Genomic DNA, 24,414 nt, shown 5'->3' with positions numbered 1-24,414 from the left:
AGTGACACAAGTTGCCTTCTTAGTTCTTATGTTCAGAAACAGTGGTGCTGGAGCTGGCAGGACGGCAGATGGGAGGTGGCCAGGATGCCTCTGTGCTGCATCATCATAAAAACGTGAGGCTCTTGGCTTGGGAGGGGCCTGGAACTCAGGAATCTTTAGAGTGCTTATTTCCCCAGAGCAAAGGCGAGTGAGTCAGGGCAGCTCATGACAGCTGACTCTTTAAAGGAAAGCAGGAGGCTAGGGATGAATCATTTGTATGTAGTAGTCTGTTGTGGTTGGAATGGTTGCCACAGTGACTTAGAGGAAGATGGAGGGTTTGGTTCTAGCCAGGTCTCGTCTCCTCCGCAGTGAGGCTGAGGGATGCTCGCTGGGTGAAGTGCCTCAGTGCCTCCGTTCTGTGGGGAGGGCCATTTTCCTCTAGCCCACCCTCTCCCTGAGAGAACGTGATGGCCACTATGGAAGAAGTCCAAGTGGGGCATCTGGGATGTGTCACTAACTACACTAGAGGTGAGGGAAGGGTGTACCAGGAAGGTGTTCCCTGAATACCCGAGGCTTCTACCTTGTGGCTAACCATTTAATCACAGAGAACTGATTACCGAATAGTTTTAGTGATAGAATTGAGGTGCTCAAGCCTATACCCACAGGTCCTAAAGGAGACTTCCAGGTTCCTAGGGGAAAGGCAGGAGAGAAAAGCAAATGGGAGAAATATTCCAGATCCTGAGTACAATCACATCCCATGCAATTCTGCAAAAGAATTGCAAATAGCGTCATGTTCCAATTCATATTTTTTGGCTCTTTATTGTTCTAAAGAAGCCTGGAAGAGTAAAGAGTGTGAATGGTGCAAGTATTCAAAACAAAACAAACACCCCTAGGAACTGAGAGTGATTATATGATAAAATAACTAATAGATTTCAACATTTCTCAAGCAGTATGAGATCTGGGCATCATGGCAGTTCCCTGAGATACGCAGACAGATGTTACCCCTCTTGTCAACAAAGTCGAGAATACAGGTACTGCCCAAAGCCACAGAGCTTGCTGATTAGTCCCTTACACCATCTTGAAATATTCTTGTTTCACTTCTCCCAGCTTTTCTTATCAATCATCTGATCACAGCATCTCACTCACATTTGCCACATGGACTTTAAATGTTTCAGTTCCTTTTAAAAGGCACAGTCCGAGGCCCTCTTACCATATACCGTTATCCCTACAGTTCTGTCTATACCAGCGCTTTAAATCGCTGAATATCCCATGACTCCCAGGTTGTTCTAGACTGTTCCTCTAGGTCTGTATGTCAGTGCCTACTTTGGAATTTCCATTTGGATATCTCAAATGCATCTTGAACCCAACATACCCTAAACTGAGCATATGAATTTCTGTCACCTATTTGCTCTTCCAGGGACCTCATCCTGGTGAATGGCAACATCATCCATTTACACAAGCCAGAAAGAAACCTGAGAATCATTTTTGATTCCCTCATCCCACCTCTCCCAATCCAGTAGTTCAAGCCATACTGAGTTTGCCTTTTAAAGGCCTTACACATTAATCCACTTCTTTTCTTCTCATCACTCTAGTACAACCAACCATCATTTCTTATCCAGAATAAATAACTAAAGAGGGACTATTAAACCTTGTAAAATCTAAACCAGGGAAGCCCAGTTGTATATGTGTGTGTATAGATATACACTCACAATGTATACAAGTATACAATGGAATACTACTCAGCCATAAAAAGGACACAATAATGCCATTTGCAACAACATGGATGGACCTAGAGATTATCACACAAAGTGAAGTCAGAAAGACAAACGCCGTATGATATCACTGATACGTGAAATCTAAAATACGACACAGACGAACTTATGAAACAGAAACAGACTCACAGACAGAGAGAAAAGACCTGTGGTTGCCAAGGGGTGGAGGAGGCATGGATTAGGAGTTTGGGACTACAGATGCAAGCTATTATATACAGAATGGATAAGCAACAAGGTCCTACTGTATAACACAGGGACCTATATTCAACGTCCTCTGATCAACTATATGGAAAGGAACAGGAATTATAACTGAATCACTTTGGTGTACAACAGAAATTAACACAACACTGTAAATCGACTATAATAAATTGAACAAATATTTGTTCTGTTTAACTACTACTTCCACATTCATGGAGTTACTGGGTACTTGCCTGCCAGAGACTTGAAGGACACGGGTGTTGAGTGACTTGTTCAAGTCATCCAGTCAATTCAAAAGCTGTGCCAGGACTGGAACTTTATTTGGCTGAGGTGTTTGTCTGCTGTTTAATTCACTAATCTATGTTCTTTCCAGCCCACAGTGCCTAATTCAATATTTTGAAATCATAAACTTAAATGAACCACCTAAATGCCTTTGCATTTTCTCTGGCAAGGTGACTGACAACTTAATTACTGGGCCAGAGTTGTAATTAATTATTACACCAATTCAAAAAAATTGGATCTCCCATGGTTTGTCTTTTCCATGCTGCCATTAACAAAAACAATGGTTTGGAATAGTTATTATCTTAGGAAAATATACAAATTAGGATCATTCTCATGCTGTTGGTAGTTTTATCGAAAAAGGTACCTGTCAACTCAGCTATGTTTGGAGTTTCCTGTGGAATTAACAGCTTGTTTCTTAGTCACTTTTTATTTCACTAATTTCATATATTATTAACAGTTGGGAGAGTAATTTCCATTATTTTGGCTTTTAAAATCAAAGTCAAGGATTCTGGAGTTGATTGGGTTAATAATTTACAATATTTTATTCAAATATAACACCTGGAAAGTACCAAATTTCTATTCAAGATTGCTTTCAAGTAGCTCACTTACCCAAAAATCACCTGTTCAATAACATCAATATTTCAGCCTTTTAATTGCTGGAGATCTTCAAGATTTAAAAGATACATTATTCAAATCATCTATGTACTTTGCTCTATAAAAAACTACTCTTAGTTTCAAAGTATAAATTGTTAATTGGGGAAGAAGTACTATTTAGTCCTGTTACATTGCTATGGCCTGATAATAAATGATTAACAAATAATTAAAAACAGAAATGTATGGCACTGAAATCATTTGGTGTAAGTGAAAGTGTGTTTAGATTTTTTTAAAAAGGTTTGTGACAATATCATTGGGTTACAAAATATGGCTGTGTCGATGAGCTTGAATCTGAAGATGAAAAAAATTTACTATTTACTACTTTTTAAAAAGGATTAAAGTATTTGTAAAGTATTTATGAGGATTTTCATTAAAAATGGCTTAGATACACGTTTCAGAGGCTAAAGAAGCTGTATGAGAGCAAATAGAATGTCTGCTGATACGAGAGCACTCAGTGCAGCCACACTCAAGTAACTGGGTAACAGTTCTGCCACCCCAGCTGACCTGCAGAAGCTAGAAATAGGACAACATTATGAATATATTAAGATGTTTTATTAATAAGATTGGTGTCACACCACTTCCAGTTAAGAGTTGACTGGTTCAAAGATTCATGTCAACTGCTTAGATTGAAGATTAAAATTGTACTCTTTAAGTATCAGGCTTATATACTTGCATAACAAGAGAAATATTAAGCATTCTCTAGAGGTATTTCTTTCTTCCACTGCAGAACTAAATAAGGTGACAATCAAAACTATTGTCTCAAAAGAAAAAATCAGATTTATAGAAAAGACAATGAGAGGGTTTTTAAATATGTGGAAAGTTCTTTTTAGCCTTTTTTTTTTTTTTTTTGAGGTGGTGTATTGTCATGAAGGAAATACAGCTTTCCCTAAATCTTGGAACTATAACGATTCCAACTAACCCCTCCAATCAATTTTACATGATATTAGCCAAAACAGGTCAAAAGTTAAGGTCAACCTGCTAATGCTCTGTCCTTCAGTATGAATATGCAGCAGTGTCAAATACTGAGAAGGGTTAAAATTCTGTGCAGCCATGAGGATAGGTATATTCTTCAATGATTTCTACTACTGTTGCTTAGCTTATAATTAATTTATCTTCTTTTAAATAACTTATTCTTTTATAAAAAGTATAAAATTAGTTCACACAAACACCGAGTTCAGTGAAAAAGAATTCACTATATTCTTAGACAAGTTTATTTATAACTACACCTTCCTGAATAATTTAATTGGTAGATTCATGAGTGCTCCCTTGCAACAAGAATGCAGGAGGGTAGTAAAACACAATTCTCTGTGTTACAGAACCATCTTATATCTTTTTTCATTTTGCAAAAGACAAAAATAAAAACCAACCAAACAAAAAGATCCATCAAAATTAATTGAAGTGTGGTTATCTTTGGATTTTTTTGAGAAAGAGCTAGTAAAGAATCCACCTGCAATGCAAGAGACCTGGGTTTGATCACTGGGTTGGGAAGATCTGGAGGAGGGAATGGCAGCCCACTCCAGTATTCTTGCCTGGAGAATCGCATGGATGGAGGAGCCTGGCGGACTGCAGTCCATGGGGTCACAAAGAGTTGGACACGATTGAAGCGACTTAGCACACAGAACAGCACAGGCTAACTATAGTTAAAAAATATGTTACTCTGTGATGTTTATTGAGTCCCATATGATATTTTTTAAAGGTCTGTTCCCTGTATTTCCAGCTTCACCCAAGTTACTAATCATATTTCAGCACTGCTCGCACCAGTGTGCCTCCGTGAAGTTGAAACTAAGCAGTTTTCTCACCCACCACTGTACAGATTACACAAATACTTTAAGAACAGCATTATACTTTCTTGTGTAAAATAATATTCATCTCATTTTGACCCATTCCCCTTGACAAGACTGACAAGATAACTCAGCAGATTTTACTACCACCCAAGAAAACTCAGCAGCATCTGCTGTCATTGTAATCCCACACTTTCTTGCTAAAAATTTCTCATCTTCAGCAGCTTTCATTGCAAAGTCTATCATTATCCAATTCATGCTTCCTGAAGCAATGAATGGGAATTGCAAGGGCAGATCATGTCTAGTGTGGTGGAAAGAAAAGAGGCCAATTCACAAAACATGTCATAGAACCCAGTCCCACCCATACATTTTTTAAAAGACCTAGAGCATCTACAATCAACAGTAAATTAGGGAACTAATGAAAAAAGTTTATGGAACAAATAACATATTTAAACAATTTTTTTCAATTATGGGAAAATAATAGACTCTCAATATGTCAATTGTGTTAAAAAAATGAGTTTGTCAATGACATTGTAGATCCAAAGGCCAGGGCCCAATGTAATATATGTGCCTACATGCCTTAACTGATCATGTGAAGAATTTTATAGCCTTCTGAGATGCCACGCCATAGACTGAAAAAGCTCAGCAGTAGTCAGTCTGGATAAACTTATAATGGCTTATCACAACTTGCAAGATATACTTAGGTTTGGGAGAAAATAACTTCCCATTTTCACCACACACACAAACATATACACACATTTCACAAAATGATGTGAGTTCCTGTGATTCTTCTGAAGTCCTCAGGCATTTGACAGAGAGCAGTGATAAGACTCTGAGGACCAAGAGTCATGTCCATGGTTGGTTGCTACATTTTTTTAAAACTTAATTTGGGAGGGTGAAAACAGCCTTTCAGACCAGAAGTTCTTAAATGGGTCCTCATGGCTAATGGTTTTTTACTAAAGTGATACCTCACACTGGACTATGTCACCAGTTTAGCTCTGAGATACTCTGCTCAAAATTCAGCTTAGAGAATTCATTTCAAATATGTGGACCCAAAATGTTGCCTGTCATTTCAGTAAAGTACTGTTGAGTAATTGTTGCTGCCATCAAGCCATCAGCCACCCCTCATGATGTACCCTGAGGGGAACACAGGATGGAAAACACCAGAACACTGACCCTAGATAATGACGATGCATATCAAAAGGAGAATTTTACCAAGTTCAGACTCCTGCATCTTCCCATACACAGAAAAGCACTAAAATCATTAACTTGAGATGTCTGGGTTTTTTTTAGATTAGTAGTAATCTTTTGATGTTCCACCACATTTCTTTTACTTTTCCAGCAAAAACTAGCTACCCTTCCTCCTTGCTTACTTCTTGAGAGCAGTTCCTCACCACTATCTGAGAGGTTGCCTCCCAGGCTGCAGTCCTCAGAAAGGTCCTCAAACAAAACATTAACCATCAGCTTTTAAGTTATACATTATTTATCTAGTCAACAAGTACTTATTGGAATATCCTGGTTAAATTTTATGGGACCAGTAAAATTACTCTTGTTTTAATCAATGCAAGTACAGTAAGAATTAAATTTATGATTCATATATCACTGAACTAACAGCATATGACTGTTTTATTTATTCTGCTGCTGCTGCTGCTGCTAAGTCGCTTCAGTCGTGTCCGACTCTGTGCAACCCCATAGACGGCAGCCTACCAGGCTCCCCCATCCCTGGGATTCTCCAGGCAAGAATACTGGAGTGGGTTGCCATTTCCTCCTCCAATGCATGAAAGTGAAAAGTGAAAGTGAAGTCGCTCAGTCACGTCCGACTCTTAGCGACCTCATGGACTGCAGCCTACCAGGCTCCTCCATCCATGGGATTTTCCATGCAAGAGTATTGGAGTGGGGTGCCATTGCTTTCTCTGTTATTTATTCTAGGATGTATTATAAATATAAATGATGGTAAGATGTAATTTATAGTAAATACATATTTGTGAATATGAAATACTGTTTTTTATTTGTTGAATTAAAAAAAGAACACTAATCAAAAACACCATTTAGGTCATTTGATGAATAATTAACAGTCCACAAATATAAATTTGGAAATCCCAGGAGGAGAGACCACTGGGAATGCCTATAAAGGTTATCTTTAGCACTTGCGTAGACAGATTATATACAACACATCACAAACCATCAAAGAGGAAATTCTTCAATAGTTCACAGCATGCTCATGTTAGAAAATTCAAGTTGTACTAGAATTTTAGACTCTAAGGACCTTAATACTCAGATACAGGGTCTTGAATATTTATCCCAAACAAATGTTTTGTTTTATCTTCCATAACAAAAAGCACATTTCATTTTTATTAACTATTCATATATTTAAACAGCATTAATAAAGACAGTATGATATTGGCACAAAAACAGAAATATAGACCAATGGACCAGGATATAAAGCTCACAGATAAATTCAGGCACCTATGACCACCTAATCTATGACAGAGGAGGCAAGCACATACAATGGAGAAAAGACAGCCTCTTCAGTAAGTGGTGCTGGGAAAACTGAACAGTGATATGTAAAAGGATGAAATTAGAACACTCCCTAATACCATACACAAAAAGAAATTCAAAATGTGTTAAGGAAGTGAATGTAAGGCCCGACATTATAAAATTCTTAAGGAAAACATAGGCGGAACACTCTTTTGACATAAATCACAGCATGATCCTTTTTGACCCACCTCCTAGAGTAATGAAAATAAAAATAAAAACTAAGAAACAGGACCTAATAAAACCATAAACAAGATAAAAAGATAACCCTCAGAACGGGAGATAATATTTGCAAATAAAGCAACTGACAAAGGACTAATTTCCAAAATATACAGATGGGTCATGCAGCTCAATAAAACAAACAAACAAACCCAATCAAAAAATAGATAGAAGACCTAAATAGACATTTCTCCAAAGAAGACATAAAGATAGCCAACAAACACATGAAAAGATGGTCAGTATCACTAATTATTAGAGAAATGCTAATCAAAACTACCATAAAGTATCACCTCACACCCCTCAGAATGGCCACCATTAAAAAATCTACAAACAATAAATGCTGGAGAGGGTATGGAGAAAAGGGAACCCTCTTGCACTGTTGGTGGGAAGGTAAATTGATACAGTCACTATGGAGAACAGTATGGAGGTTCCTTAAAAACTAAAAATAGAATTACCATATGACCCAGCAACCACACTACTGGGCATATACCCAAAGAAAACCATAATTCACAATGACACATGAAACCCAATGTTCACTGCAGCACTATTTACAATAGCCAGGACATGGAAGCAACCTAAATGCCCATCAGCAGAAGAATGAATAAAGATGTGGTACGTATATACAGTGGAATATTACTCAGCCATAAAAGGAACAAAACATTTGCAGAAATGTACATGGATCTAGAGACAGTCATAGAGTGAAGTGAGTCAGAAAAAGAAAAACAAGTATCGTTTATTATAATGCATACACATGGCTAAGGTCCAAGGGGTTGCAAGGAGACGTAACTGAGGAACTAAGCACAGTGGAATCTAGAAAAATGGTATAGATGATCTTATTTGCAAAACATAAATAGAGACACAGACACAGAGAAGAAATGTATGGATACCAAGGGGAAAGTGAGGAGTGGGATGAACTGGGAGATTGGGATTGACATATATGCACCATTAATACTATGTATAAAACAGGTAACTAAAGAGAATCCATTGTACAGCTCAGGGAACTCTTACTCAGAGCTCTGTGATGACCTACATGGGAAGGAAAGCCAAAAAAAAGAGGATATATACATATGCTGTACAGTAGAAACTAATACAACATTGTAAAGAAACTACACTAAAAATCAACTAAAAAATAGCATTAGTAAGTTGCAACTTAGTCTCTTTTATTATTTTTTTAACTTATTAAGGTTATAAATGAAGAGCTTCTATTTCTTGAACAGAGATTTAAAAACACGGTTTCATATGCTCACACTGTTACTACACTGGTCACAAAACCTCTAAAAAAAAATTACAGGAGTCTCTTTGAAGTAAGCCATCTTTTCTGTCATTGAAGACTGTTAATCTTTTCAGAGGTAATTTTTTAGCAATATCTTTACATTTTTTCACCTTAACTCTATATAATACAATATTTGGTTACAATATTGTAATTCTCAGTAAAGTAGGCTAAGTGGAGAGTAAAAATACTCTGCACTCAAAATAGCTATCACCACAGCACGTTATTTCCCCCAGCTGAAAACATTTTCAAGTTCAAACTGAAAACAAATGACATTTTGGAGCAGAATTTCTTTCTTTCAAAATTTGAAAACACATAGTGATGATGGGTTTTTGTCTATTACTCAAACTTGCCCATAAATCTAAAATTCTCTTCTAACATTTGCCATCTGTGTTTTGCTTCAGATATAGTGTAAATAACCACATGTAGTGATGTTAACAAAGACACCAATAATCCTGTAATGAATTATTTCAAGAACCAACAAATAACAGATCTTCTACACTTAAGCTGTTAACTTCTGTCATGATGGTTTGCTTCTCTCTGAGGAATCAATGACTTGGGTAATCAGTTTCTAAGAGGGATATTTTATGTTATAGTTCTCGAGAGAGTTTGCTTGAGAAGTAATTTGGCATAGGCAGGCTCCTTTTAAAATGTATTTTACTTTTGTCAAAAACAATCAGTCTACATACTTTTCTTTTATTCTCATCAGGGATAATCAAGACACACTCAGAATAAGCCAATTTTTCAAAACACCTGAAAACATTCAGGGATAAAACAATCAGTTTAAATGAGGGAAGACAGAGTCATTACTTAAAATATCTTCTGTTTAATTAAAAACAGAATATGTCTCTCAAAAATTTTAAGAGTTTAAAACAAAATTAATCCAAAAACCTTATAATTAATTCATTAACTTACTAAGTGCCTACTATATGGTATCATGGAGGCAAAAAATGGTGAATTAAAATAATCTGTGTAAAATTCATGACAAGTTAATATTGTTACCTTAATAAAAGCTTTTTAAAAATATTGGCTTTTGTTTTAACCCAAAAGTGAATTTATTTTCTGTACGTGGGCAGCTTCTGTGTTTGCTTATATATAGAGACTGGCTGGATTCTATATTGTGGATCTTAAAATTTACTTATCAAAATAAATGGCTTACAATATAGAAACACTGAAGCTACAGTGAAAAACACAGATCCCTTTAGATTTATAGACTCTTTTAATAATGAACTTCTGTGTGTATGTCATGTATTCACAGGAAACAATGGCCAGAGATCATGTAATTAATTTTGCTATCATGGGTCAGGCATTTAACAAATATCTGCTCTAGTCAACATGACCATGTTTTGATACTGTTATCATTGTTAGGTTTGAACCATATGAAATTACCACTTTTGAAGGTAAAAAATGGTTAAGTACTGAGACATCATTACCACCACTGTACACAGTGTGACTCAGAGAGGTTTACATGGGCAGCTGGATTGCTTCGCTGATAAAAGGCTGGCTGTAATTCAAACCTACTATATTTGACACAAAAACACCTGCTCCATCCAAACAGGAAAGAGGATCCTGTGACTTACTTTTTCAATTTTCATTTTCTATATTTTTAGTTCCTAAATTATGGGGTAGAGGCAGGGAACATGTAGACAAAGGTCTATAAAAATAAAAAAGTTGGGATGTGATCATAACTTATAGAGAATTCTAGCCTTTTGAGTGGCTACTAGGACATGGTATAGTTGATTGTCCATCATGTTTCCTTCCTCCTTCAATTAAATACTTATTATTCCTACTATCAATAACCTCAGATATGCAGATGACACCACCCTTATGGCAGAAAGTGAAGAAGAACTAAAGAGCCTCTTGAAAGTGAAAGAGGAGAGTGAAAAGTTGGCTTTTAAAGCTCAACATTCAGAAAACAAAGATCATGGCATCCAGTCCCATCACTTCATGGTAAATAGATAGGGAAACAGTGTCAGACTTTATTTTTCTGGGCTCCAAAATCACTGCAGATGGTGACTGCAGCCATGAAATTAAAAGACGCTTACTCCTTGGAAGGAAAGTTATGGCCAACCTAGACAGCATATTAAAAAGCAGAGATATTACTTTGCCAACAAAAGTCCGTCTAGTCAAGGCTATGGTTTTTCCAGTGGTCATGTATGGATATGAGAGTTGGACTGTGAAGAAAGCTGAGCACCGAAGAATTGATGCTTTTGAACTGTGGTGTTGGAAAAGACTCTTGAGAGTCCCTTGGACTGCAAGGAGATCCAACCAGTCCATTCTAAAGGAGATCAGTCCTGGTTGTTCATTGGAAGGACTGATATTGAAGCTGAAACTCCAATACTTTGGCCACCTCATGCGAAGAGTTGACTCATTGGAAAAGACCCTGATGCTGGGAAAGATTGAGGGCAGGAGGAGAAGCGGACGACAGAGGATGAGATGGTGGGATGGCATCACCGACTCAATGGACATGGGTTTGGGTAGACTCCAGGAGTTGGTGATGGACAGGGAGACCTGGTGTGCTGTGATTCATGCGGTTGCAAAGAGTCGGACACGACTGAGTGACTGAACTGAACTGATTCTTACTATTGCCAAACACTGGTCTAGATACTGTGGCTAAAGATATGGACAAAACAGTCAAAAGTCTGTGTCCTGAAGAAATTTATATCCCAGTAGGGGAAAAGAGCCAGATAATGATATATCTAGGAAAGGAGGAAAGCAGAAAAGGAGAATGGCAACACTGGATTTGGAGGCTAACAGTTTAAAATTAAGGTCATCTAGGAAGATCTGAGAGAATATAACATTTAATCAGAAACTAAAAAAAGAGAAGCAGCAGCAAGCACATGGAATCTATATCAGGACATATCAGGCAGGAAATGGCAAGTGCAAAGGCCTTGAGGCAGCAACCTGTTTGCTATGTGTCAGGATAGTGTTCCTGAGACATAATAGGAGATGAAGTCAGATAGTAAAGAGAGGTATGACTGGAAGAGGTCCTGATCTCTGAGCATCCTATAATCCATTCTAATTGCAATAGTAGCCACTAGAGAATACAAACCAGAAACAAGACATGATCTGACATACTGTAAAAGCATCTCTTTGACTTTTATCTTGTGAACTGACCACAGGAAGGTAATACCAAAACAGGCTGACTGGCTAAGAAGTCATGTCAATAATGTAGGCAAATGATGTTCATGCTTTTGTGGACCAGGGTGATGGAAATAGGTCTAGTGAGCAGCAGTCAATTAAAAAAAAAAAAAAGAACTGAGTGTATACTGATTTGACAAACAGGAAAATCTATAGGATTGACTGATTGCCAAGCCAACAGGATTTGCTGATATGATAGACCGGGTGTAAAAGCAAAACTGAGGAGACCCAAAATCCTCCAATACCTATAACTAAAACTGTCTTTTTGTAATAAATACAATGCTACTTTTCATATGATGTACTGGCAAACTTAACACTGACCAATGGAAAAATGTCACACTATTAAACATCAAAAGAAATAGAGACAGACTACCTAATTCACTAAGCGTTAATAAGGACAGACATCTTATTCATGTATCTTGGAAGAAATAGTCTTTAACATAGAATAAAATTTGAATGCAAAACAGCCATTCATTAGGGAAATACATTAGCAGATATGATTTCATTAAACAATGTACTAGATGACTGATAACTCCTTGAGGGAAAGGGTAAGCCATCTTTTAGTCTCAGCCTAGTCTGTCGTATCCAGTACATAGTAGGTGTTCAATGATTTTTTAAAAAAGAACTGCACGAATCCAAATTTTTCAGATATTTTGTTAGGAATCACATTTGTTACATGCAACTGAAATTTTCTGTACTTCCTCACATATGACTATTTGTAGCTATGTTCTTATGTTTATTTTTCGATGAACATATTATTCCTTGTTTCAGAGTTATCTGGATACAAGCCAAAAACAAAGAAACTATGTTATCATGCAGAATCATCTTTATCTTTTCTAGGCCTGCTCATGAGGGCAAGAAGTCTGGCTGGTGCCTCCTTAGTGCTCCTTACACTGTAAGTGTGGTGTATTTGTTGCACTAAATTAAATAATGAAAATACTATTCCAAAATAAAATAAATAAAAACCATTCACTTCTAGACCATCTGCTCTATAAAGCATCTTCATTCAGTAATGCTTTCTCTGCTTCCCCTGTAATATTCTCAATATATGGGTCTGAAATGGATGGATTTATAAGCTGGTGGAATGGATTAAAAATGCACAGGACCAAGGTTTGTTTCTCTGACCACTTTAGAACTAGTTTCTCCTGAAAAAAATCAAAGGAACTATTTTGCAGAAATCCATACTAAAAAAAAAAAAGTAAGGCCATTTCACTGACAAGATGAATCACTAACGAATATAAACATATACTTTCACATAACTTCTAGATATGTTTAATTAGTAGAGAATAATACAAACTCAGCAAAGGATGCTAAAGTGATTATTTTACTAAAGTAATTATTTTATTCTAATAAATAATTTCAGAATTATAAAGCTTATAGTTAAAAATATTATTTAAATTCTGTATAGAAATGCATAAGTCAAATAATAGTTTTAGATATTAAGTAATTTTATATAGTAGATATTTTAAAAACATGAAATATACCCCCAATAATAATTCTTACTGGAATTTAATTAAAGTACTAATTTTATAGTCCATTAGTACTATAATAACTTTGGATGTACAGGTCAGTAGACAATTTTTTTCCCATTTTAATAACATTCCTAAAACTGCAGTGATTTATTCCTATAAGCCCAGTGATTTAATTCAACTTTGAATTAAATGTCTATTTATAATTATTCTCAACAGTTTATATTATTAACATATATTACTTTACTATATATTATTTTATAATGTATAACTGAAAATACTTTTAAAATATGGACCTTACTAGTACTGCATTAAAGTGGTATAGGAAAAAACCCCTGCAATTCTGTATTATTGATTTCATCATCTCTAACCTGGGGAAAGCAGAGCCACAGAGAAGTTATGCAACTTGTTTAACGCAAGTTGTATAAAAGCTGGAACTAGAAACAGAGTGTAGACTCCAGATTCTACCCTGGCGAATTCCAGCAAAAATCAGATCTTTGCTGGTGTTTTTATATCAGTTAAAGAAAGTAATTAAGTTATAATCTGAAAAGATAAGGAGCCATAGGGGAGTAATAAAATACTTGAGAACTTGTACATATTAACTTTAGCAGCTTATTAAATTTTTATCAGGTAATGGGAAAAATAGATAACATAAAAGTTTACAATCAATATATGCAGCTGTATTATAATGTAAATTAGATCTTTAAAACTGATCACTAAAATTTTGATTATATAAACTGAGTTGATTACCTCCTATTATTTCCATATAAAGTAATATCTATGAATAGTAAATGTTGTATTTTTAAACTCTGAATTTTGAAAATAAATTCAAAGTTAAAAACCTGATGGCTGAATCAAGATTTAAAAACTGATAGAAGGGATCTTATACGCTTTCAGAATTTATGAGGATTTAATAAAATAATGCTACATTTTCCCTGTGGAGTTTTCTAAAACTGCACACAAATATTTACAGACTTGCTAAGTAAAGCCATTTAAAGAAACTTTAAACTGAGGAATGGTATTACTATAGAATGAGCTTACGCTTTTCTAATGATAAAATTAGTAGCTACATGTTTTTATTGGTTGGTTTCATTTGCTTTGATTTGATTTCAGACTTTGTTTTAAGCTGGGGTTGGCAAGAGCTTTTGACCCCATACTATTTTGTCAGCAGGGCTAAATAAAGCTGAAGCTATCACTGACGAATTTAAGATTCAAATCTCACAGAAGGCAAAAGAGTAAAGAAAAGAAAAGCAGAGTGAGTACAGTGGTAGAGTGGAATAAATTCTGCATCAGTTCTGTAAGTTGCTGATCCTGATACAAAAGATAAACAGGTAGACACACAATTTGCAAACAGAAATTTTTCTTACCAAATCTTTTTAAAAATCAGTTTGGATTAGAAACCTAAAAGAAGTTACTAATACACTGTTCTGGGCTTCCCTGGTGGCTCAAATGTTAAAGAATCTGCCTGCAAGGCAGGAGACTCAGGTTCAATCCCTGGGTCAGGAAGATCCCCTGGAGAAGGGATTGGCAACCCACTCCAGTATTTTTGCCTGGGAAATCCCATGGAAAGAAGAGCCTGGCAGGCTACAGTCCATGGGGTTGCAAAGAGTTGGACACAACTGAGCAACTAACACACACACACACTACACTACAGGTCTTCTAAGATACTTTCAACCTGATGGAGCAACATAATTATCCAAAGTCTTTAAATAAAATATCCACGAGTTGCTTGATTTGCAGATTCTTCTGAATGCATGCAAAGCAAGTACTGAGTTTCAGGCTTCATGAGGATGGGAAGGAGACTGGCACCAAGAGGGCCTCTGCCCCAGGAAAGCCTACACAGAAGCCATGATCTGCACTAAACAGTTGAATCTGAGTGTTTAGTCATCACACTGTCTACTCATGCCCGGATTTATAAAAGACACACACAAAAATCTCAGGAGTCAAGTGATTCTGTGGATTAGCTGATACCATGACATCCAGGTGTCATCACATACCAGGCCCCACTCAAGAGATAAGGCTGTCAGCTCCTGTGCCCTTAAACTGGGCCTTATGCAAACATCCTATGCAGCTTCATTACCGGTGATTCTATGCAGCATCACTTGCTTGTCAGCAAAAGGAAAAAGAGGAAAAACAAGCCTGAAGTCTCCACATAGTGAAGTGAAAGTGAAGTTGCTCAGTCGTATCCGACTCTTTGCGACCCCATGGACTGGGGCCTACCAGGCTCCTCCCTCCATGGGATTCTCCAGGCAAGAGTACAGGGGTGGGTTGCCATTTCCTTCTCCAGGGGATCTTCCCAACCCAGGGATCAAACCCAGGTCTCCCACATTCCAGGTAGTCGCTTTAACCTCTGAGCCACCAGGGAAGCCCTGCTGCTGCTGCTGCTGCTGCTGCTAAGTCACTTCAGTCGTGTCTGACTCTGTGTGACCCCATAGGTGGCAGCCCACCAGGCTCCCCCGTCCCTGGGATTCCCCAGGCAAGAACACTGGAATGGGTTGCCATTCCCTCCTCCAATGCATGAAAGTGAAAAGTGAAAGTGAAGTCGCACAGTCATGTCTGACTCTTCACGACCCCATGGACTGCAGCCTACCAGGCTTCTCCATCCATGGGATTTTCCAGGCAACAGTACTGGAGTGAGGTGCCATTGCCTTCTCCGAGGGAAGCCCTACCATAATACATTTTTGCTTGTAGTACAGAGCTCCACTGGCCTACAGCTGTAACAAAGATGAAATGCAGCAAGAGATCCAGGAGGCTGCTGAACGGTGAGCTGAAGTGAGATGCTGGAAGCAGGATGAGTGGCAGAGGGCATGTACTGGCGCAGAGGAGCTCAGTGTCAACAGGTGCCACACAGCTCTGGCATTTAGGGAAAGAGCAGCAGGTGGGCCAAACTGTAGCACACCTATTAGGAAGAAGTAGCTGGCTCTGAGCAATGGTGTTGTGCAGGCTAGGAGGTGGAGAGGCACTGCAGCACACAAGGACAGGCCCGGGGCGATGGCCACAAACCATAGGATAAGTCTTGACATGTACACAGAGTTGAAAGGGCCACTGCTCCGTAGCACAGGCCTTAGGTACGCCCACAGCTATGGAGAGCAGTACTGTCAGCACTGCCACTTCCTCATCAAAGGCTGCTGCTGCCAGCTGTTTGATAACACTGGAAATTAATTAACTCATGAGTTGCTAGAAATATATTCAAAATTGAATGACTATTTCAATAATTACGGACCTAAAAAAATAATATTTTGAAAACATAAATTCTATACTTCTTTAAAGTATATAATGGTGTGTTATCACAGTGCTTCTATGGCAATAAATGCTTCATTAAGATGCTCATTTGTTTTTAAACTATTAATATCTCTCCATTACACTCAGTTTATTGACATAGCATTAGAGATAATATTTGGTTTTTGAATCCAGGGCAAAATTAGAAGTTGCTCACAAGGGCAATATTAGGAAGTCAAGTTGTTGTGCTGGAGAAAGAAAACACAGGACCAGAAGCTTTTCACAAACAAGAGCTGCAGAGCAACTCCAAGTTCCCTGAGGGTGACCATGAGCTTGGGGAGGAACATGTTGTGGTTCTCACTAAATGCTGAAGGTTTTCAAGGAAAAGAAAATAAAGGGACTTTTAGATATGAAGTGCCCATATCTTGGGCCTCACTTTTCCAGTTAAGTTTCCTTGAGATTTATTGAACTAAAAGTAAAAAACAGCTTAAATTATAGCACAGATTTATGTAAAGCACACAGAAGAGTAATTTGACTGAGCTGCTGAAAGCTCAACTAAAACTAGCTTACAAAGAGAAGTGGAGCTCAGACAAATAGCAGGCATTTAATAAATACTCCATTAGTGAATGAAGAAACTGAGATAGCCTAAATACAGATCAAGAGTAACAGGGATTGAGACCACTTGAAAGCCACAGGCCATTTTAAACGGAAACTAACAAGCAGAGTTGAAGGAAAATGGGTCTGTTCCAATCCTGGCTTTCCAGGTTCCACTGAATGGAAAGGACCATTAATCATCCACCAATTAAAAAAAGAATCCTATGATAAACCATAATGGAAAAGCATACTTAAAAAAAGTCTGTGTGAAAAATGACAACTAATGAGAATTTTCAAACATCCGTAGATCCTATTACTCTAAATGCACTTCAGGTAATGTAGCGACCCAGAAAGTTAAAATAATTTAAAAAAAAGCTACACACAACTGCTAGTCTTTCTCTTCCTCCAGAAGAGGCCAGAAAATGGCACTCTGTCACTGGCTCCCCTGGTTTCCTCCTTCGAGTAGGTCACCATGCTGTGTTAATGTCCCCCATCCCGTTTTCTTTACAGCGTCCCCGCCAGGTTGGTCCTTGGGGACGGGACAGAATGTGATGCCACTGGCCCAGGAAGCATGTGATACAGTGCTCAAAGGATCAGCCATCAGCATGGGAAGATGCGAGTCTAGGTGCCGCCTTAGGTAGGAAAACCAGAAGGAGGGGATGGGCATATGCGGCTGCACAGAGGAGCGTGCTATGGGACTGTGTCTTGAAGAGCATGTTAAAAGGTGTGGTGCTTTCCCTGATAACAAGGTTGTATACAGAAAGGAAAGAGCTGAAAAGTGTGTGATTGGAAGACATGCAATTTTGTGGACAGGATATAGTCTTGTAGTGAGCATATCATTTTGCTCAGGTTATACACCTGATCGGTCTCTGTGAGTTTCTGGACATTGTATGTGTACCTTTGGGTTCTAACAGAGCTAGGCCATAAACATATTGCCTACCAAGCTATTCAGAGCTATGGCAAACTCTGAGGTAAAGAGAAAAAGAGTACAGTCCTCAGATGAATAAATATATTAGGGTCTTCCTGCAAGACAGTGCACTGATAAATGCAGAGATCCCCACAGTCATATCATCACCATAGTCAGTTCAGTCAGTTCAGTTCAGTCGCTCAGTCGTGTCCGACTCTTTGTGACCCCATGAATTGCAGCACGCCAGGCCTCCCTGTCCATCACCAACTCACGGAGTTCACCCAAACTCATGTCCATCGAGTCGGTGATGCCATCCAACCATCTCATCCTCTGTCATCCCCTTCTCCTCCTGCCCCCAATCCCTCCCAGCATCAGAGTCTTTTCCAATGAGTCAACTCTTCGCATGAGGTGGCCAAAGTATTGGAGTTTCAGCTTTAGCATCAGTCCTTCCAGTGAACACCTAGGACTGATCTCCTCTAGAATGGACTGGTTGGATCTCCTTGCAGTCCAAGGGACTCTCAAGAGTCTTTTCCAATACCACAGTTCAAAAGCATCAATTCTTCGGTGCTCAGCTTTCTTCACAGTCCAACTCTCACATCCATACATGACCATTGGAAAAACCATAGCCTTGACTAGATGGACCATAGTAAATATGTTAAAAATATTTGACAGTTTTATATACCACCTGTCTTACAGTAAAAATGACAGCCTGAGTGATCGTTCAAAGAGTTTTCTAGACTTAATGTTTTCTGATGTCATTCAGTATTAAAAAGGTTAACCGCCAAAAGGCTGTTGAGTCTTAGAGAGAACACAAATGAAGCCTAATGCGTTGTATCTATGACTCTGTGGCCACAACCACCCTAGGAAAATGAAACAGACATGTAAACTTATTCATTGAGTTCAAGGAAATGAACCAAAGCATTTTGGGCTCAGTTATCAGCAGGACATTTTTTTCGATCTTAATATGCTTAATTTCTCTAACATTTGGTGTGTGAAGACTCAGCCTAACTATAAAGACAAATACTGTCTCAATTTGTGAAATCCCAGAAGAAAGATGAAACCCGTATCATTATGACTTCAAGAGAAGAATTGTTTTCTGAGAAGTACTGACATAATTTCATTTCACCAAGTAAATATACGCTATGAAAGTGAGACTGTCAGGGACTCTGCTTATATATTAACATTTTCACAGATTAAAAGCAATCATCCTAAACTAATATGCAGCATAGTGAAGAGTCTGATTCAGGTGAGAAAGACCACATATTGTGATCACCTAAGAATAAACATATTCCTTGGAGGATGACTTGCATACAGTAAGGTTTTGGTATTCTCCTAATTTGATTCAGTTATTTAAAGATTCAGTCTCACCAGTGGATAATGCATAAGTTATTTCTTCCTTTTGAATCTTGCTCAAGAGAAGAATGTAAAAGTCATATAAACATTTTGCTTGACCGAAAAAACTAATGAATCCAAGATACTTATAAAGATGATGCTTTCTGAATCACTGGGAAAGCTTATTGGCACATCTGCTTCAAAAAAAATCTTTTTATCTAATACGACTGGAATCAATGATTCACAAAATTACTTCAGTTCAAATTTTAACTCAGAGGCAAGAGAGAGATGAATAGACCTACCAAATAAAATCCTTTTACAGCCATCCACCTTTCCATTGTAAAAAATAATGACTGACTACCTCTAGCAGAGCTAGGTCAGTGCACTAGTAATATAGAGACTACACTTCAATAGTGTCAGCTGTTCTGCTTGACCAAAGAGGAAGAAGTCAGCAGAGGTGACTTGTGGTCTGTAGTCATTTTAATTTCCCAAATTGCCTGTATGTCTCCTTGACCTGAGAATTTCCAGGTTCTTTATTCTGCAACATGAAAACAAATCTTCAAAACTGTATCTTACCAATGCCACCTAAAGAATGAAAGCCTATGGTGATACTTTTGGTGATAGGTAATAATCTTTCCAGACAATATTTAATTATCTGATGAATCATTCCTCTTAATTTGTGTTTTACACTTCTTTTCCTTTAATACTTCTATTTTAAATATCCCCGTTTTTAACCATTATTTTTCTGGAATCACTTTCAGACAGCAGCCTGTAGAAACTGCAGTTACATACAATAAATTGAGAAAAATAGAGTACAAAATTGCAGAAATAATTGCAGTGGAAGAATCTGCCCGACAATGCAGGGAACACAGGTTTGATCCTTGGTCTGGGAAGATTCCACATGCTGTGGGACAACTAAGCCCACGCTCCACAACTACCGAGGCCATGTGCCCTTGAGCACACGCACTGCAACGGGAAAACCCACTGCGATGAACAGCCTGTGCACCGCAGCTAGGCAGCAGCCCCTGCGCGCCACAATAGGGAAAGCCCAGATACAGCAGCAAAGACCCAGCGCAGCCAAAAATGAATTTAAAAAGAAAAAACACAATTGCTGCAAGATTAACTTCTAAAACAACCCTGAGGCCCAAAACAAGAAAATTAATTGCAAATGCGTGTTTAGTATGCGTGTGCAGAGTCCCTGCGAAGACGCTAGTAAGGGCACAGGCAATGACTCCTATATGGAGCTAAGAGAACCTGTGAATGGAGTGAATGGCAAGTGAACTGAATGGAGATCAAGAATATAGTAGAGAAGTGCATCAAAGTCTAGGTTTAAAAGGCTGCTAATTTCAGAATTTCACTGAAGGCCACTTGAGACCACTGAAAGTTTAGAAAAAACGGTTATTCTCATACTCCATTTTTGAATATAAGTTATTTTCTAGTCAGGCATAAATCTTTTGTATTACCTTTTAGACTGATACATTTACAATTTGATATTATGATCCCAAACACTCATTACTAGTTTTAAATCACAATATCCTTGAATATACTACATGTTATATATTGTTTCAAGATAGAGAAAATAATATGAAGAAAATGGACAAAATCAGGATATATAATTAAAATAATGTACTTATTAAAAGAAAATTATTTTTGTGTTTTAGAATAGGCCTAGTTCCTAAACTTACTAGTTATTTGAAATAAATACTTTTCTTCTGATGTATATGTAGCTGAGTTGGGATTTTCTATTTCTGGTTTAATCATACCTTTCACGTCTTCATCCTCAATTGTTGTATTTGAGCTCTCAGTTGACTCCTGTTGAGAAGAAAACACATTTAAAAAGTTGCAAATCATGAATAGCTTGACTTTTCTTTTTTTAAAAAAATTGGCGAGTGATGTATGTATCATGCAAAATTCTTCAGCAGGCTGTGTGCATATGCTGACATGCAAATGGACAAATCTGTTACGTGGTCTTAACAGAAAGAAAATGCCAAATGCTGCAAACATTTCAAAAAGGAGTACTCTGGTTGCCTAATCCCTGAAGCATGATAAATTGAGGCGATGTGTAGAAGCAGCCAAAGTATGCAGCTTATTTTAAGAGCTGTGGAAGGACGTGCTGTGTTGCAGTGCCCCATAAGGTGCGCTTCCATACGGACTTATGAGAAGTGGAATATAGCAGACTAATGAATTTGAACCTTAAAAGGAACAGTTTTTTCCCTGAAATAATTAGCAATTAGCCCCCTCTTTGTCTAAGGCACAACATCAAGCAGTAAATTTGTAGGCTATTTATCAGCCTGACTTCTTTGTAGAGAGAAAAAGCATTTCATTGAGTCATTTGATGAAAAAGTTAAGGGTAGTACTAAGAGAAACTGAAGGTGCTTTTGAGAAGAATTTCCATGTTTGTGATCAGCATGATGGAATTATACGAATAATTTACTTTCAAGGAAAATTAAATTTTTTCCCATTCATTTCTAAATCAGAAGCTGTCTGTTCTTGATAAGAAACTCGCTCCCATTATGAAAAGACAAAGCTATTTCTTTGTAAAACTACAAATGAAACTGCAGATTTATAAGCACACTTAAATGGACACTGTAGCTGCCAGTATTAAGATCTGTTCCTTAAAATGGTTGATAAATTTTTTTCATTAATAACGTAGTAATAAAATATTTCTAGCCAAGAAATTTAGTAATATTCATAAGAAAGAAACAATTTTCTACTTAGGATGATTAAAGGCTACTGCTGAAAAAAATTGGAAACTTCTAACCAATAGATATATAGTCAGTGATGAAAAACAAATTTTGGAAAATGATGCAAACATTCAGTGCACTTTTAGAGATTTAATATTGAAAAAATGATTTATGTAACTATGATATATATTTACTCCAAAGGGACAGACTAATCAAATATATATCCAGAGTCTCCACACACACAGAACCAAAGCAAAGAGTCTTCATGCGTTTCTTAATGTGACCTAGTATTCAAATTTAAATTCAGGATGAGGGTAAACCCATGCACTGTAAAAATAAACTAATTCATGTAAGCAAGAAATATCATGCAACAGCGCTTACAAATGACATAGCTAGAATTATCCAAGTGTCCGCTCCAGCTGCTATGCTTGGTCTTTCACTTGCTAATGATATTGAAAATAATTGTTCTTATGTGTGATGCTCCTGACTATCTGGAGTCTTTCAGGGACTTTAGAACATTTTAAGTGTCATGACTCTAAAATACATCTCATGTTAAGGAATATAACACTTCATTTTTTTTTTTACTTTAATGATTTTAATGTTGACCAACTAAATGTTCAATCAGAAGAACTGTTTTCTAAGACTTTAACACTGTTGATAATAGTAAGGAAAAGTAACCAGTGACTATACTTAACATTTGAGAAAGATCTGATGAAGTATTTTTTCCTTCCCTTAGAGATGTAATAATGGATGAGAAGTAATAAAGTGAAAAGATGGAATATATTCAGAAACTGTCTACTTTCATCCTACAGATGTGCTGTGCAAACAATTTACAGTGAATAGGAAACACTTTGGGGAAAAGTTTGGATTAGCCAAAAAATTCATTTGGGTTTTCCTGTACCATCGTCATGGAAAACCCGAACGAACTTTTTGGCCAAACGAAGAGTTAACTGTCTGTTTACTGAAATGCATATACTTCAACAAAAAACAAACATACTTCACAAGAACTGAAACTCCCTGATTCTCCTTAAATTCGTCCCAAACAACAAAAACACCACCAACAACAGGGAATTAAAAGAAAAAAAAAACAACACTATGACAACAGAATTAAACTCAAAAGTAACATTAAATTTAAACAAATAACTATAAACTCAAGTTTTTTTTTTTTTTTTTTTTGACGACAGTGGAATGACATAGCAAGAAATTCTAAAATTTCATGCAGAATACATTTAAGATACAATGCACAGACAGGCATGGAAGGAAAAACAGATGGAATTGCTTAAGATACACAGTCATCTCGACATAAAGACTTGTAAACTGGACTTTTCCTGACTAATGGTACCATTCATTTCTCTTTTACGATGTCATTCATTTTTGTTTTGAAAGAAGTCTGTGTATAGTTCCAGATAAATCAGGCCCAAGAGAAAGTAAGGTAGAAAAGGGTAAGGATTTTCTATCCTAATTTGAGGTAATGAATTAATTCTGCTTTGAGTATTTGATGAGATGTGTAATCTTGTTAAAGCGAGATGATGTTGGTTCTTTCTGAATACCTTGTTTCCATCAGGGTTGTGGATTACAGTAGTTTGGGGCTCCTGAGTGAGAACAAAATAGAGAAAGAAACAGTTCGCATTGGTAAGTACATTCTTAACTAGTGTAGGGACAGGGCAGAGTGAGCCAGCTGCCACAACTAAACAGTGACAAGAGCTTAAGCGATGTTAACTACCGTCAGAGGCTGCGGCTGGCAAGATCTCTGAGGAAAGATCTCCCTGGTGAGCCCACGAGATACAGTGCTTTGGTATGGAGCAGCAGCATGCAAAAGACCTTATTCGTGATCAGCAAACAGACAAGGCTTTGAAGTCTGGAAACCTAAAGAGGCACTTGCTGTTTCACAAAGTCCTATTAACAGACAGAGCTTTCCTTTCTTCTTTCACCACCTGGTAATATCTATCCCATGGAAAACTGGCACTGGAGATTAGAACTCTCTGAGATGATCTCAAATTGTCTGTGAAGACATTTTTCAGCTGTATTAATCTGAGAACCAATCATGCTGTCATAACACACAGAAAAATACTCTTAGAAAACCTAGAATCATTGGATCACACTTTGAAAAGGGCTATTGTAAAGAATGTATTTCCAAAGTCCATAAGAAATTATAAGGAACGTTTAAAGTGTTATGGAACTAATCATATTAATCACTATGATCTGAGATGTATTGCTGTTAAACTGTTAGTTGCTCAGTCGAGTCTGACTCTTTGCAACCCTATGGACTGTAGCCTGTCAGGCTCTTCTGTCCATGGAATTCTCCAGGCAGGAATATTGGAGTGGGTAGCCATTCCCTTCTCCAGGGGATCTTCCTGACCCAGGGATTGTACTGGGTC

At 37.4% G+C, this 24,414-nt stretch overlaps 1 protein-coding gene across 7 annotated transcripts in view; it reads right to left on the bottom strand.

Annotated features, from left to right (window-relative positions):
- The window catches only part of CAMK2D (calcium/calmodulin dependent protein kinase II delta), a 307,719-nt gene that overhangs the window by 14,350 nt on the left and 268,955 nt on the right, over nt 1-24,414 (bottom strand). For 5 of the 7 annotated variants that reach the window (XM_070371950.1, XM_070371954.1, XM_070371952.1 and 2 more), the window contains 2 exons: nt 23,587-23,628; nt 21,116-21,164 (listed from right to left, as the gene is read on the bottom strand). In XM_070371950.1, the coding sequence (XP_070228051.1) occupies nt 21,116-21,164; nt 23,587-23,628 (91 nt within the window). The remainder of the gene's footprint in view (nt 1-21,115; nt 21,165-23,586; nt 23,629-24,414) is intronic. The other 2 variants (XM_070371955.1, XM_070371956.1) reach the window with 1 other exon arrangement.

The sequence above is a fragment of the Bos mutus genome, chromosome 6, assembly GCF_027580195.1.
Source record: "Bos mutus isolate GX-2022 chromosome 6, NWIPB_WYAK_1.1, whole genome shotgun sequence".
In the NCBI taxonomy this organism is placed as follows: Eukaryota; Metazoa; Chordata; class Mammalia; order Artiodactyla; family Bovidae; genus Bos; species Bos mutus.
This window is presented reverse-complemented; position numbering and strand designations above follow the sequence as displayed.